At 40.5% G+C, this 15,972-nt stretch overlaps 1 protein-coding gene across 1 annotated transcript in view; it reads right to left on the bottom strand.

Moving 5' to 3' along the window:
* CCNT1 (cyclin T1) overlaps positions 1 to 15,972 on the bottom strand; it is a 33,424-nt gene that overhangs the window by 12,342 nt on the left and 5,110 nt on the right. Inside the window, exon 3 of the mRNA XM_073663802.1 lies at positions 14,708 to 14,836. Coding sequence (XP_073519903.1) covers positions 14,708 to 14,836 — 129 coding nt within the window. The remainder of the gene's footprint in view (positions 1 to 14,707; positions 14,837 to 15,972) is intronic.

The following is a 15,972-nucleotide window of genomic DNA, read 5'->3' as shown; positions in this document are numbered from 1 at the left end:
ACCATAGAAACTGTAAAAAAAAAAAAAATAAAATAAAAAATAAATATATACTTACCTTCTGGCGGCCCCCGATGCGCTCCTCCTTGCAAGCCGGCAGATCGCGATGGACTGAAGGACCTGCGCTGACGTCATGGTCATGTGACGGGTCACGCGACGCTGATGTCGGCAGGTCCTTCAGTGTACTGTGATCTGCCGGCAGCCGGGACGGTGAAGCAAGACTCCGGGGGCCATCGGAAGGTAAGTATATATTTATTTTTTTATTTTTAACCATTCTTTGGGGTCACACTATATAAATCCATACCGTTTGCATGGATTTATATAGTGTGACCAAGTTGACAAGCACTTTCCAAGTGATGCTAAAATCGCTTAGAAAGCGCTTGTCAACCCGCATGCGGAAATGCATGTGAAGAACGCTTCACATCCGCATGTCCCTGGCAGGAAAAACGCATGTACAATCCGCATGCGTTTTTTCTGCCAGGGAGATGCAGAAACGCTCAGGAAAAATAAGGAGCATTTCTGCATCGTGGGCACGTAGCCTTAGTATGCAACTGCATAAGAATCGTGCAGCCAGGAGACGCAGTCAGAAAGAGTTTCTGAAGTCTCTGCCTTCCTGATCGCTGCATACATCACAATGAATAAGCATTGTGTATCCATGCCAGGAATCACATAGACTTTCAGGTCCTGAAGGGTCTTAGCAGACCCATATCAGCTCTACACAGTGTGCCCAAGAATAATATAATCTACCAGGCCCTCAGAAGATGGTGTAGTGCTGGCGTCTAGGGCTGGGTTCCCAAACACATTTGTAGAAAAAAGAAAGTCTCTCACCTCTTGAAGTTCAAAGCTGAAGGTTAACCTGGAATTGCGCCTAATGATCAGGTATGCTTTGTCATTTCTGAAATCATCGGTCTTCAGAAAGTGTTTGTAACCATTAGATTTGTTTTGTAGAGGTAGTATTTGTACACTGTTTCATACAGTGCTGAGCCCTATTCTACAGCTGCTGGAAGTGGACTATGGCAAGAACCACTTAGCTAATTAAAGAGAAATGACAGTCCATCATTACTTTAACCCCTTTACAACCCAAGGTGGTTTGCACGTTAATGAAAGGGCCAATTTTTACAATTCTGACCACTGTCACTTTATGAGGTAATTACTCTGGAACGCTTCAACGGATCCCCCTGAATCTGAGATTGTTTTTTCGTGACATAATGTACTTCATGATTGTGGTAAAATTTCTTCGATATCACTTGCGTTTATTTGTGAAAAAAACGGAAATTTGGCAAAAATGTAGAAAATTTTGCAATTTTCAAAATTTGAATTTTTATGCCCTTAAATCAGAGAGATACAGTACAGACCAAAAGTTTGGACACACCTTCTCATTTAAAGATTTTTCTGTATTTTCATGACTATGAAAATTGTACATTCACACTGAAGGCATCAAAACTATGAATTAACACATGTGGAATTATATCCTTAACAAAAAAGTGTGAAACAACTGAAAATATGTCTTATATTCTAGGTTCTTCAAAGTAGCCACCTTTTGGTTTGATGACTGCTTTGCACACTCTTGGCATTCTCTTGATGAGCTTCAAGAGGTAGTCACCGGAAATGGTTTTCACTTCACAGGTGTGCCCTGTCAGGTTTAATAAGTGGGATTTCTTGCCTTATAAATGGGGTTGGGACCATCAGTTGTGTTGTGCAAAAGTCTGGTGGATACACAGCTGATAGTCCTACTGAATAGACTGTTAGAATTTGTATTATGGCAAGAAAAAAGCAGCTAAGTAAAGAAAAACGAGTGGCCATCATTACTTTACGTTGTCACAATACACTCCCTTTTTTTTCTCCTTTTTTTGTAATTCTTTATTATGTATTTGTATTCATGTATTAAGGTTGATTTTTCTGTAACACTTGTTGTTATTTCATTGTTATTTATTTATTCTCAACATCGGTGTGTAGTTTAATGTATTTTTCCAGCACATATTTTTAAGGAGATATGGAACCCATACTTACTAGTTTGGGTGTTCCGCACATTATAAAACAGCACTACAGTGTGTACTCATATTTTGTCCATAACTTCTCCTGATATCCCGTTATTTCAGATGTGTGCGCCCGTGAGCGATTGACGAACTTCCAGGTCCTTCCCTACGTGGACCATGTGACCGCTGACGCTCAGGTTGCTACAGCAACTCAGCGCTTGCGTGTCACGGACCGCTGAAGGAAGTTTACCTCTCAGGAAGTCATCACGTGCGCCGTTCATCATCTCACTTCCGGTCTTCAGGTCCGCAACTCACAGCTGATTACATTCATGTCCCGATCATTACCTCCATATATACCTCACCTTACACGTCGTACATTGCGCTCCCTGAAGAAGGCCGACTAAACGCGCGTCGGAGCGGTTGGTCTTCCTGTACATTCACTATTTATCATCTCACCAGGTAATGAACATTTGGGTCAATAATTTTCATACAATTCAAATTTGATTTTATTTCCCACTTCAGCTCATGTATACCGACCTTTCACATTATAGGATTGCTGTGCAACCATGAAAATGGGGATATGGTATATTATAGCTATTTCTACATAGTAGCATACCATTGTTCATGCCTGTGGTGTTGTATACTCATGGTAATAACATTGTGAATGTCACTGGGTGACGAGACCCATTTTTTGACGTATACTGGTGTATTTTTTAGGCACACTTTTTAGTGGTGCAATTTCATTTCAATAAAAGTTATATTTTATGATCTTCTGAACTCAGTTTTCTTGTTTTTTGGATTAATTTATCTCCAATATACAAGTTGTTGGTACATTATATCTTTGGAGTTTTTCGTGATCACTATTATTGTTGATATGGGATACCATTGTGGAACTTGTGAAAGTTAGAAATTGCACCATGCAGTTTGTTGTGCAATTTCTCCTGAGTAAGCAGATACCCCATATGTTGGGGAAAACCACTGATTGGGCGCACGGCAGGGTTCGGAAGGGAAGGAGCGCCATTTGACTTTTTGAATGTAAAATTTGCTTGAATAATTAGCGGACACCATGTTGCGTTTTGAGAGCCCCTGATGTGCCTAAACAGTGGAAACCCCAAACAAGTGACACCATTTTGGAAACTAGACCCCTCAGGGAACTTATCTAGATGTGTGGTGAGCACCTTGAACCCCCAGGTGCTTCACAGAAGTTTAGAATATTGAGCCGTAAAAATAAAATTTTCACATTTTTCCCACAAAAATGTTTTTCAGCCCCCAATTTTGCATTTTCATAAGGGTAACAGGAGAAATTGCACCATGCAATTTGTTGTGCAATTTCCCCTGAGCACGCAGATACCCCATATGTGGGGGAAAAACACAGCTTGGAAATACGGCAGGGTTCGGAAGGGAAGGAGCACCATTTGACTTTTTGATTGTAAAATTTGCTTGAATAATTAGCAGATGTGCCCCTGATGTGCCTAAACAGTGGAAACCCCCCAGAAATGACACCATTTTGGAAACTAGACCCCTCAGGGAACTTATCTAGATGTGTGGTGAACACCCTGAACCCTCAAGTCCTTTACAGAAGTTTATAACATGGAGCCGTGAAAATAAATAAATCAAAGATTTTCCACAAAAATTATGTTTTAGCCCCAATTTTTTTATTTTCACAAGGGTAAGAGGAGAAAATGGACCCCAAAAACTTTTGTGCAATTTCTCCTGAGTACGCCAATACCCCATATGTGGGGAAAATACAGTGTTTGGGCGCACGGCAGGGTTCAGAAGGGAAGGAGCACTGTTTGACTTTTTGAACACAAAATCGGCTGGAATCGAGAGCGGACGCCATGTAGCATTTGGAGAGCCCCTGATGTGCCTAAATAGTGGAAACCCCCCACAAGTGACCTCATTTTGGAAACTACACCCCTCATGGATTTTATCAAGGGGTATAGTGAACATTTTGAACCCAGAGGTACGACACAGAATTTGATAACATTAGGTCATCATATTGAATAAGTTGCCATTAGTCTTGAGCGCAAGTGCTCGCTACTTGACTTTGCATCGGGTACTCAGGTATGCACCATGTATCAAGGGTGCTCTAGTGACATGCTCGAGTCCCCGTCCGCATGTTTCACGGTTACTAGACACCCAAAAAAAATCATGCGGGGATCACTCGTGCATGGCAGGCAATCCCCATGAGTTTTTTTTGGCCGCAAAGCATATGGGGCGGAGACTCGAGCATGTCACTCGAGCACCCACGATACTCAATGCATACCCGAGCACCCGATGCAAACTCAAGTAGCGAGCACTTGCGCTCAACACTAATTGCCATATCGTCACCTTTTTTTTTTACTTTTGAAAAAAATCCCAATTCTAACCCTAGCCCAACCCTAACCCCAACCCCAACCCTAGCACAACCCTAACCCGAGAGTTTATTTTTTACGCCGTTCCTCATGCGGTATAAGTGATTAGATGACTTTATTCTTCGGGTCGGTGCGACTACAGAGATACCAGAATCATATCGGGTTTTTATGATTGACAGCTTTCACACACTAATAGACGCATTTTTTTGTAAAATCTAGTTTTTACATCGCCATATTTTGAGAGCTATAATTTTTCCATATTTTGGCCGACAGAGTCATGTGACGGCTTGTTTTTTGAGGGACGAGTTGACGTTTTTATTGGTACCATTTTCAGGCACGTGACATTTTTCGATCGCTTTCTATTCCGATTTTTGGGAGGCAGAATAAACAAAAACCAACAATTCAGGAATTGTTTTTTTTTTGTTTTTTTTTTATTCTGCTCCGCGCGTGGTAAAATTGATAAGGTAGCTTTATTCTTCGGGTCAGTACGCTTACAGCGGTACCACATTTATATCGTTTTTCTATGTTTTGGCGCTTTTACATAATAAAAGCAATTTTATAAAAAAAAATATTTTTTTGCATCGCTTTATTCTGAGAGCTATAACTTTTTTATTTTTCGGCTGATGGAGCTGTATGGTGGCTTGTTTTTTGCGGGACGAGATGACGTTTTCAGCGGTACTATTTTTATTTATATTCATCTTTTTGATCGCGTGTTATTCCATTTTTTGTTTGGCGGTATGATGATAAAGCATTGTTTTTTGCTTCGGTTTTTTTTTTTACCATGTTCACTGAAGGGGTTAACTACTGGGACAATTTTATAGGTCAGGTCGTTCCGGACGCGGCGATACCAAATATGTGTACTTTTATTGTTTTTTTTTTTTCATAATAATATTTATTGATGGGTACATTATATTTTTATTTTTGGTGGATTTTTTTTTTTTCACTTTCTGACAGTTTTTTTTATTTTTATACTTTGTCCCACTATGGGACTTTCACTTTTTTTTATTCTGATCGCCTGCATAGCACAGAAATAGAGCACCATACCTGTGCTATGCAGGCTGTCAGCACTGCACAGGGAGAAGACAGTTTAGTCATGCGCAGCGCATGAGTAAAAAATCTTCCTGCTGTCTGGTGACCCGGATGTTGTCATGACGACATCGGGTCTTCATGGCAACATCCGGGAAGCCGTGGCAGACAGCGCTGGAGGCCGGAAGAGCAGGTGATTAGTGAGATCACCTCCCCTTAGCCACCGCAATGCTGCGATCGACTTAGATCGCAGCATTGAGGGGGTTAATGTGCCTCCCTGCACATAGTACCGGGTGTCAGCTGTGACAATTAGCTAGCTGACACCCGGGGGCGATCGCGCCCGCATAGCCTGTGTGCGCGTGATCACAATGACATATTAATACGGGTCAGGCTCTTAAAGCCCAGGGCACAGACGTGTATTAATACGTTTTGGGCTTTAAAGGGGTTAAGACATAAAGATCAGTCAATCTGGAAAATTGCTAGAACCATGAAGTATTCTCAAGTGTAGTCATGAAAACCATCAATCACCATGAAGATATTGTCTCTCATGAGGACCACCTCAGAAAAGGAAAACCAAGACCCTCTGCTACAGAGGATAAGTTCATCAATTACCAGCCTCAGACACAGCAAATTGACAGCACCTTAGATAGAAAAATTGTCAAATTCATAAAGACATCTCCGGAGAGGGGACATATAAACCTCACATTAAACATATGGGATTAATTATAACTGGGGAAGGGAGAAAGAGCTGACACTTCAACCTCATACCTTCTGCCATGAACAGGTAATTACAACAGGGGATCTGACAGGCAGTCACCAAGTCTAGTTTTCATATACTCAGAGGCAGAGAAGTACAATACCCAAGGCAAGAGCTTCTTCTGCTCAAAGGAATTATCTCGGACACTCTGGAGCAAGTGATGAATATTGGGGTTTGCATCGATCCCATATTTATGGGAGATATATTTTCGGCATTGTAATGAACATAAGACATTCACTCACATCACCGTAAGGCCGGCCTAACACCTCCAACTTAAATATCAGTTGGATGGATTATGCTATTCATGCTATTGTTCCATCTCCATAGAAAGATAAAATAATTATAGGAAACATGACAATAATATCTCCCGCCTGGGACCTCCAGGGTTGAAGATATCCTGAAAGTTGGGGATCTCATAATCTTCTAAAGACCTAGCACATCCAAAGATCAGCCCCCTATATGAGTTTAAAAAAGGGAAGATATGTGGGCGTAATCTAATAAAAATCAAGAGTTTGGGTTTTTGTCATTTGTCAGTTCTGGAAGACAAAGTGCTCTGTGGTTTTGTCTACTGCTCTAAGGAGTGATTCCCCCGGTAATCTCTGAGCCATTTCCGTGACACTGGTTTAGTACTTTTATTTTGTTATCCCTTTTTGTTCCATGTGATTCTATATACCTTATTGTTTTATTCCCATTTTGTAACATCTTTGCATATTTTTCTAAACACTGCCTACTTTTCTGGATTAAATACATAAAATTTAATAACTCCGTTCCTCTTGCTCTGTAAACCGCACCACTGAAGCCATATGCTACCTGTCGGGTGTCCAATCGACCTGTATAAACTATTGGTGGTGGCAACTAGTTTTTCGTGGGTTATTGGGAAGATTGGCGGTGACCGTACCGGAGTATATAAATATTCCATGGGTTGGAATTGGATGTGTATATACTATGCGTCCACTGTGAGCTCCCTAATGTCCGGCCTAGTAGTGAAAGCAGACACGGCCTCAACTATTAATCGTCAACCAATTGCGTAATTATCTTGACGATAGGAGGAGGCGGAGTGCTGGTTCGTGAACATCGGGCAACAGCAGGGAGATATCTACAGATCTCCTGACTGTTCCCTGCCAGCCCTCATAAACGATGCACAAACATCAAGTAGCAAACACATCTCAACATCAACTGTCCAGAGGAGACTAAGAAGCAGGCCATTATGGTTACATTACTGCAAAGAAGCCACTACTAAGGACCACAAACTTGTTTGGGCCAAGCAACACAAGGAGGACTGGACAATAGATCATTGGAAAACTGTACTGTCGTCTGAGGAGTCAAAATGTGAGATTTTTTTATAGCAACCACCACGACTTTGTGAGACTCAGAAAAGGTGGGCGGATGATTTCTACATTTGTGGTGCCCACTATGAAGCCATGGATGGGGAGGATATTATTCTTAGCTGATGACATTGTTGGTGATTTATTCCAAAACCCATCCACATTTACCAAGTATGGCTACCACAGCATTCTGCATTGACATGCCATCCATCTGGTTTACAATTTGTGGGACCATCATTCATGTTACAATAGGATAAAGACCTAAAACACACCTTCAGGCTATGTAAGGACTGTGTGAGCAATTAGGAGAGGGAGTGCTGCATCAGATACCATGGCCTCCACGATCACAGAACCTCAATCTACATTAGATAGACTGGGATAAGTTGGAGATCAGAGTGAAAGTAAAGCAGCCAATAAATGCTCGGTACCTCTGGGAACTCTTTCAAAACTGTTGGAAAACCAATCCAGGTGATACCTTAAGAAGCTGCCTGACAGAATGCCAAGAAATTGTACAGCTGTCATCAAAGTAAAAAGGGAGTACTTTGCAATATCCAAGGTTTGACACATACTGTGGTTTATTTCACATGTTTTTCTTTACTCCTCGTTTCCATATGTGTTGCTTTGCGATTTTGCTGCCTTTTGTCTGAATCTACAATGCGCAAACTCCAATAAGAACAAGGAAAACCGCTGCTTGAACAGGTGTATCCAAACTTTTGACTGGTACTGTATATGCGGTCATGGCCGAAAGTGTTGGCACCCTTGAAATTTTTCTAGAAATAAAGTATTTCTCCCAGAAAATTATTGAAATTACATATGTTTTGTTACACACTTGTTTATTTCCTTTATGTGTATTGGAACAACACAAAAATACAGAGAAGAAAAGGCAAACTGGACATAATTTTGCACATAGGTAAGTGATTGTAATATTCTTACATATATAACAGGAATGAGCCCAAAAACTGAGCTGAATAACCTTGTAATGCTATAAGAAAATTACAATTTTTACCATCTTAGCAAATAACCTGATTAAACCAAATAAGAGCTGCATAGTCTGAATATGAAACATGTAACTTAGGCTGGCAATATACATTAGATGGATGTTGGCTGAACGATGCTTTGGCCAATTGTTCGGCCAACAGCCATTTCAGCTGACAGTCCCATTCGCAAGAGCGCTCGCTCGGCCGAGCTCTCCTGTATTCTTTGAAAGTGAGTGGCACGTTGGCCAGCGGCTTATCTCAGGGAGAACAATGCAATCAGTGGTCTGAAATCAGACATGCGCGATCGACATCTACTCCAAACTGTAGTATCGGCGTCTCTGCCCCCTGATAGGCAGAGACGCAGTCCCTCTTACCACTGCGCTCCCGGCCGGCGTCTTCCGGCTCTCCTGCTGCTGCCGGCGCGCGCACCTTCCCGGGCACTGTGCTTAGGGCGCGCACGCTCCCTCCCTCTTAAAGGGGCCACGCGCGCCGTCCTAAGAAGTCCCTGGCCAATGGCCGGAGGACCTCTCATATAAAAGGCACCTCCTCCAAAATGGAGGTGCCCGTGCAAGGTTGTAGCTTTGTGTCCTAAACTCTGCTTCAGCCCTCAGGTCCCGCCGCCAGCCTGACTACCAGTCCTGTCTGCCAGTCTGACTACCAGTCCAGTCCGCCAGCCTGACTACCAGTCCAGTCCGCCAGCCAGACTACCAGTGCAGTAAGCCAGCCTGACTACCAGTCCAGTCCGCCAGCCTGACTGCCAGTCCTGTCAGCCAGCCTGACTGCCAGTCCTGTCTGCCAGCCTGACTGCCAGTCCTGTCCGCCAGCCTGACTACCAGTCCTGTCCGCCAGCCTGACTACCTGTCTCCGCCTGCCAAGTGTACTCTCCAGCCCGACAGTCTGCCTACGATTCAAACCTGCCAGTCTGTCTATGGGCCTGGCTTGCCTGCCTACCCGGAAAACTTACCAGTTACCTGCGGTGCCTATCAGTCAGCCTACCTGGAGCCTCCTACCAGTTACTTGCCGTGCCTATCAGTCAGCCTACCTGGAGGCTCCTACCAGTTACCTGCCGTGCCTACCCAGAGGCTCCTGCCAGTTACCCGTGGGAGTCACCTGCTCTCATACAAGGACAGGCCCAGAGTAGCACCTGGTCCCTCTGCTTGGTCCTTCCCTGGTTCACGGAGTCGATTGAGTCGCCGTGCGACCTTGGTCAGTCCGAGTTGATACCTAGTTACGCCCCTCTGGTCCCTCCTTGCTCCGCAGCATAGAGGTTCCACCACCCGGAACCTGTAACACGAACCATCAGTTGGCCTGTGCCTCATACAAATTAGACCGTCACCTGAACCCGGAGATATCAGCAGGTTCAGCCAACTTTAGTCTAATGTGTATGGGGGACTCAAGACACTTTTCATTTTGTGGGCAGAAAAACATAAATAGTATATGTGGTATCACCAACTTGCTTGTATATATTTGTGCCTAAAAGGGCATAAAGGCAAAGCACAGCTTTTAAATGTACATTTTTATTTTACATATCCCGTACAGAAAATGATTAAATCCTAGGGTAACCACCTAAAGGATAGATGAAAGACCAGATATTATTAAAGGACTACATGAAACTCATTATTTCATATTAATCATTTTCTGTATGAGATTCATCCAAAAAAGATGCACTTCAAAGCTGTGTCTTGTCTATATGTACTTGTTAGCACTAATTAATACAAGCAAGCTGATGATACCGTGTACTACATAGTGTCCATACAGTGAATAGTGTCTAAGGGCTCATTCACACATCAGTTTTTCACATATGAGTGCTATCCATGTTTTTCATGGACAGTACTCAGCCCTGTGACAGTCTATGACGCTGATCGCATGTTAGTGACTGAGCGGTCTCTGTAGAATTGTAGAGACATGTCCGTTATTGATCTGAGTGTCAGATCAAATTCAGCATGATGCCATCCATGTGCTGATCATTTTTCACTCACTGACAGATACTGTAGAAGGTGGAGACATTTTTTTTCTTCTGAACAGCGAAAAAACTGATGACACTTGGTCCATTTTTCTTGTATGTCAAAAAACTGAAGTCTGAATGAGGCATTAGTCACATGTAACATATTCACACTATGCAGCACTTGTATGGTTTAATTATTTTATTTGCTATGGCAATAAAATACAGTAGCTCTGATCATTGATCATAAAATAGACCTTGAATAAAGACTTGATTAAGATATACAGTACTGTGCAAAAGTTTTAGACAGGTGTGGAAATAATGCTACAAAGTAAGAATGCTTTCAAAAATAGAAAGAGTAACAAAATGCAAATTGAAAGAACAAAGGGAAATCTAAATGGTCCCCACAAAGCCCTGATCTGAACATCATTGAGTCTGCTTGGGATTACATGAAGAGACAGCAGGATTTCCGCAAGCTTACATCCACAGAAGATCTGTGTTTTGTTCTCCAAGATGTTTAGAATAACCTTCCTTGTAACTAGAAGAATTGATGCCGTTTTAAAGGCAAAGGGAGGTCACACCAAGTATTGATTTGATTTCTCTTTTGTTTATTGACTTTATATTTTGTTAATTGATAAAAATTAACCATTAACACTTTTATTTTAACTTTGCAGCATTTTTCAACAGCTAGCTAACACTGTTGCACAGTACTGTATGTTTTTTTTTAAATTTTTGATGGGTTTGCAAGAACATATATTGTTGAAAACCTGTTCGCATTAAACATTCTGTTAAACGCTCGGCTCTTTCATCATTATGTGGCGGTGACCTGAAGTGGGTGTGCCAAGTGGCTATAATTCTTACTTATACTCATAAATGTATAATATCTGAAAATGGTTTGAATAAAGCCGAAAATCATCATATGAGTGTATTAGGCTTAGGCCACGGCCCCACTATCAGTATTTGGTCAGTATTTTTTCTCAGGAGTGGGAGGCAAAACCAGGAGTGGATGATAAATGCAGAATTGGTGACTTGTTTCTATTATACCTTTTCTCTGATTGTTCCTCACCTGGTTTTGGCTCCCACTCCTGAGAAAAAAATACTGACCGAATACTGACCAAATACTGATAGTGGGGCCGTGGTCTTAATCTGATGAAATAAACCTTTAGCTTTGAACTTCAAGAAGTGACTGCCAGTCTTCTTTTTATAGTGTGGTCAGGAGACTGCATTTACCCTGTAACTGGGGCTAATATGTCAGCCCCACTTACAGTAGAAATCTGCATAAATCAATATTTCAAACTATAATGCTGAAATGAACCCAAAAAGGTTTATGATGACACAATGTATGGTAAAAAATAGATAAAACAAGAAAAAAAATGAAAATAGGAGACATTTCTAGTCCAAACCACAGTTTATAGCCCCTCTACAGACTTAAAAATATATCCAATACATAAAAAAAAAAATCACAATTAAAAAAGGTACTCATTTTAAAAAAACAGACAACTCCTTGAATAGATAATATATATTTGTAGCCGGTGTCTGGCTAAAACGATGAACACCACCAAAAAGGTGACCAAACAGTATTCAAAGTTACAAACTATGGATATAATTTTCGTCATTTTACTCAATGGCTCTATCACACTACCTTATCTATTCTTGTGAATAAGGCTGGGCTGTAATACCAGACAAAAGTAGAAATGTTTCTCAAAGAAAGCAGATATTCTTGTGTAACCCTGGATAACCCTTGATCTCCTACTACCAGTGTGGTTCTGTCATGCATTCACACTTTGGGCAGATTTATGAGGCACAATTCTGTCTCAGATTAAGCCAGAATCCCACGCACGTCATGTATTACATTTATTAAGAATTTTAGACACTTTATCCTCCTCACTAGACACTTTTATAAAATGTCTATAAATGTGGTCTGGCTAAATGTATTATTAAGCTACACCAAATTTATTAACCTCTCTCGGACCAAGCCATTTTTTTTTATTTTCACTTTAGTTTCTTAGTCACCTTTTCCAGGAATCATGACTTTTTTAAATTATATAATTGTTGTGTCACCATAGCTGTATGTGGATGATTTATTTGCTGGACAAATGGTAGTTTTAAATGAGACCTTTCACTTTACAATAAAATGTACTGAAACATGGGAAAATGATTTTTAGTGGAGTGAAATGGTGAAAAAAATGCAATTCCATCATTGCTTTTTTGGGTTTCATTTTACAGCGTTCTTAAAGATAAACTGGGGATATGAATCTTCATGTCGGACCTATTGCGGAGATACCAAACATGTATATATTTTTATTTTAATGGTTAAAAAAAATTCAGAACTTTGTAAATAAAATTGGCTTGAGTCACCTATTTTTGAAAGCCATAACTCTTTAACTTTTATGTAGAAAGCTTTAGGAGGGCTTTTATTTTTCATGGCGAGCTGTAGTTTTAAAATGGTACCATTTTGGGAGACATACAATGTTTCAATAAATTTTTATTGATTTTGTGAGGGGGCGGGGGGACGGACAAGGAGCAGTGTTTATAAATGGCAATTATAGCTTTTCAATTATTTTTTTATATACACAGATTACAGTATGGGTTAATTAATTTCATATTTTCATACATCAGACTTTTCTAGACACGGCAACCTAAGATACTGATTTTAACATTTCTTTATTTTCAGATGTGGAAAAGGGGGGTTATGATCTCCCACGATACATCCGGCATCTGCCCTGCATGCACCTGCAACCAGTGTATGAAGTACAGGTACAGGTTCATTGGGGTGAAGGAAGGGGTTAAAGATGTGCTCAAGGTTTTTGTCTTAAAAGTGGTCTAAAAGTATGTAAACCAACTGAGTGTTAGTAGAAAGTCAGACTGAAGTTTCTAAAACTGGACAAGATTTATCTCACTGTCGTTACATTTAGTGCTGTCAACCTCTTCCTAACACACTCAACTTTCATTTTGATAATTTCCTCCAAGAATCATAACATTTTATTTTTCCGAAGATATAGCAATATAAGGGCTTGTTTTCACACGGCTAGCTGTACTTTTGAATGTCTCAATTCATTTTACTGTAAAATGTCATGGAGAATGTGAAAAAATTCCAAGCATGGTGTAATTGCCAAAAAGAAACAAAATAAAAATGAATTTGCTTTTTTTGATTCATTTTTACGGGGTTCATTGTATGGTAAAAATGACCTGCCATCATGATTCTCCAGATCAGATCATGGCGTTACCAAAATTCTCCAGTTTTTATAATTAATTTAGTGGTGGAAAAAAATTACATTTGGGAAAAAAATACTTTCTTTTTTTTTTTTTTTTAGTTTTGTTCCCATTTTTCAAGACCTGTAACTTTATTTTTCTGTTGACAAAGCTATGTGGGGGCTTGTTTTTTTTTTGCGGGCAAGCTGACCTTTTTATTACTACCATGTTGGAATACATAAAACTTTTTGATCGCTTCTTATGCTATTTTTATCTAGGTGTTTTGCAGTATATAGTAAAAAATCATGGTCTTGCTTGAAGCCCAGCCCCAGAATCTGTCTCAATGAAGTACCGTAATGACAGGCATGGGGGACCCCTGGCTGTCATAGTAACCCGTTGGTACCCTACAATCACTTCAATGAGCGTATTGAACAGACCAAATCCCCCTCCCCCTGTCATAGATTGCAACTAAACCTGCAGCTGTTAGACGCAGATGATGGGTGAATAACACAGCCACCATCAGCCAGGAATGGGGTGAGCTCATCCTTTGAGTCTGCTGCATACACCAACTCCCGACTTGCGCAGTATATGCATGGCAGATGTCAGGAAGGGGTTAAAGACTGAGCAGTCTAGGTTTACACTCTCTAGAAAATAAGCAAGATTAGTAACTCAGCCCCATTGTATACATTAGTAAAAATATTGCATTCAGAGGAGTAAGTGCTCCTATGTAATCCGCACTATGCAAACAGGTACAGGGCCGGAAATCTATGTAATGGCTCCTGGCTCTTTGCAGTGCATGTAGAATAGTGCAGGTATTAGCAACCACTGACAGCACCAGCCTCCCTCTTTTTGCATAATGTATACTACAATGGCCACCTTGTTGAGTATTATTTGGAAACTGTTCCTCACCAAAACAGGAATAACCATCACAGTATTATGTAGTTAGAGAGGGATCTCATGCCATTAAACTCTTGCTGTGCCATGGTTATTGAAACAATTTTTCAATATGGTGTGAGATATCAACTAGTACTTGTACTTAGACATGCAGTTACATGTACAAAATACACATCTCAGCCCAATTACTATATCAGGCTGAAACAGTGTGCCATGTACGACTAGCTTTACACACGGGACTATTCACATATAACATCAGTCACATACCTCACTTTGGGTGTCTGGTAAGGGTTCCTGAGCATTAAGACAAGCATGGGCAACCTTGATAACATGCTCCAACTTACGAGGCTGTTCCTCAACCTTAGCCGCTAAAAACAGTGCGGCAGGTGCTACAGTCTGAGGTTACGGGAAAAAAAATACATTGTGTGTTTAGTCACTTATAAATGTTATTTCTTTCATTTAATCACCTGTTATATTAAAGAAATAAAGGAAACAACTGTACAGCATCTCATAACAAAATGTATAAAATATGAAGCAGCAGATATGAAAAAATCACATGATTCCCTTTCCGTGAAGTAAACATGGAGTTCAGTACATTGTATAAGTGTATTACCATATATGTGCTTAGATACATCTAAGATAATTAATGCATAACTCCTGACTGCAAATGTTTCATACAACATTTGGGAGATCGGCTCTCAACTACAGGTGGATCTCACTAAATTAGAATATCATCAAAAAGTTAATTTACTTCAGTTCTTCAATACAAAAAGTGAAACTCGTATATTATATAGAGTCATTACAAACAAAGTGATCTATTTCAAGTGTTTATTTCTGTTAATTTTGATGATTATGGCTTACAGCCAATGAAAACACAAAAGTGATTATCTCAGTAAATTAGAATTAACAAAAAATACCTGCAAAGGCTTCCTAAGCGTTTAAAAAAGGTCCCTTAGTCTGTTTCAGTAGGCTCCACAATCATGGGGAAGACTGCTGACTTGACAGATGTCCAGAAGGCAGTCATTGACACACTCCACAAGGTCCCAGAGTTCCAATTTTCATTTGGAAATCAAGGTCCCAGAGTCTGGAGGAAGAGTGGAGAGGCCACAATCCAAGCTGCTTGAGGTCTAGTGTGAAGTTTCCACAATCAGTGATGGTTTGGGGAGCCATGTTATCTGCTGGTGTAGGTCCACAGTGTTTTATCAAGACCAAAGTCAGCGCAGACATCTACCAGGAAATTTTAGAGCACTTCATGCTTCCCTCTGCCGACAAGCTTTTTGGAGATAGAAATGTCATTCTCCAGCAGGACTTGGCACTGAACATACATTTCAGTAGGCCAACATTTCGGATTTTAAAAACATTTTTCAAGCTGTTGTTATAAAGTATTCTAATTTACTGAGATAATCACTTTTGTGTTTTCATTGGCTGTAATAATCATCAACATTAACAGAAATAAACACTTGAAATAGATCACTCTGTTTGTAATGACTCTATATAATATATGAGTTTCACTTTTTGTATTGAAGAACTGA

The sequence above is a fragment of the Phyllobates terribilis genome, unplaced genomic scaffold (genome assembly GCF_046119375.1).
Source record: "Phyllobates terribilis strain yellow unplaced genomic scaffold, ASM4611937v1 Scaffold_2__4_contigs__length_985480577, whole genome shotgun sequence".
NCBI lineage: Eukaryota > Metazoa > Chordata > Amphibia > Anura > Dendrobatidae > Phyllobates > Phyllobates terribilis.
Note: the sequence above shows the minus strand (reverse complement) of the source record. Positions and strands in the feature narration are given on the sequence as shown.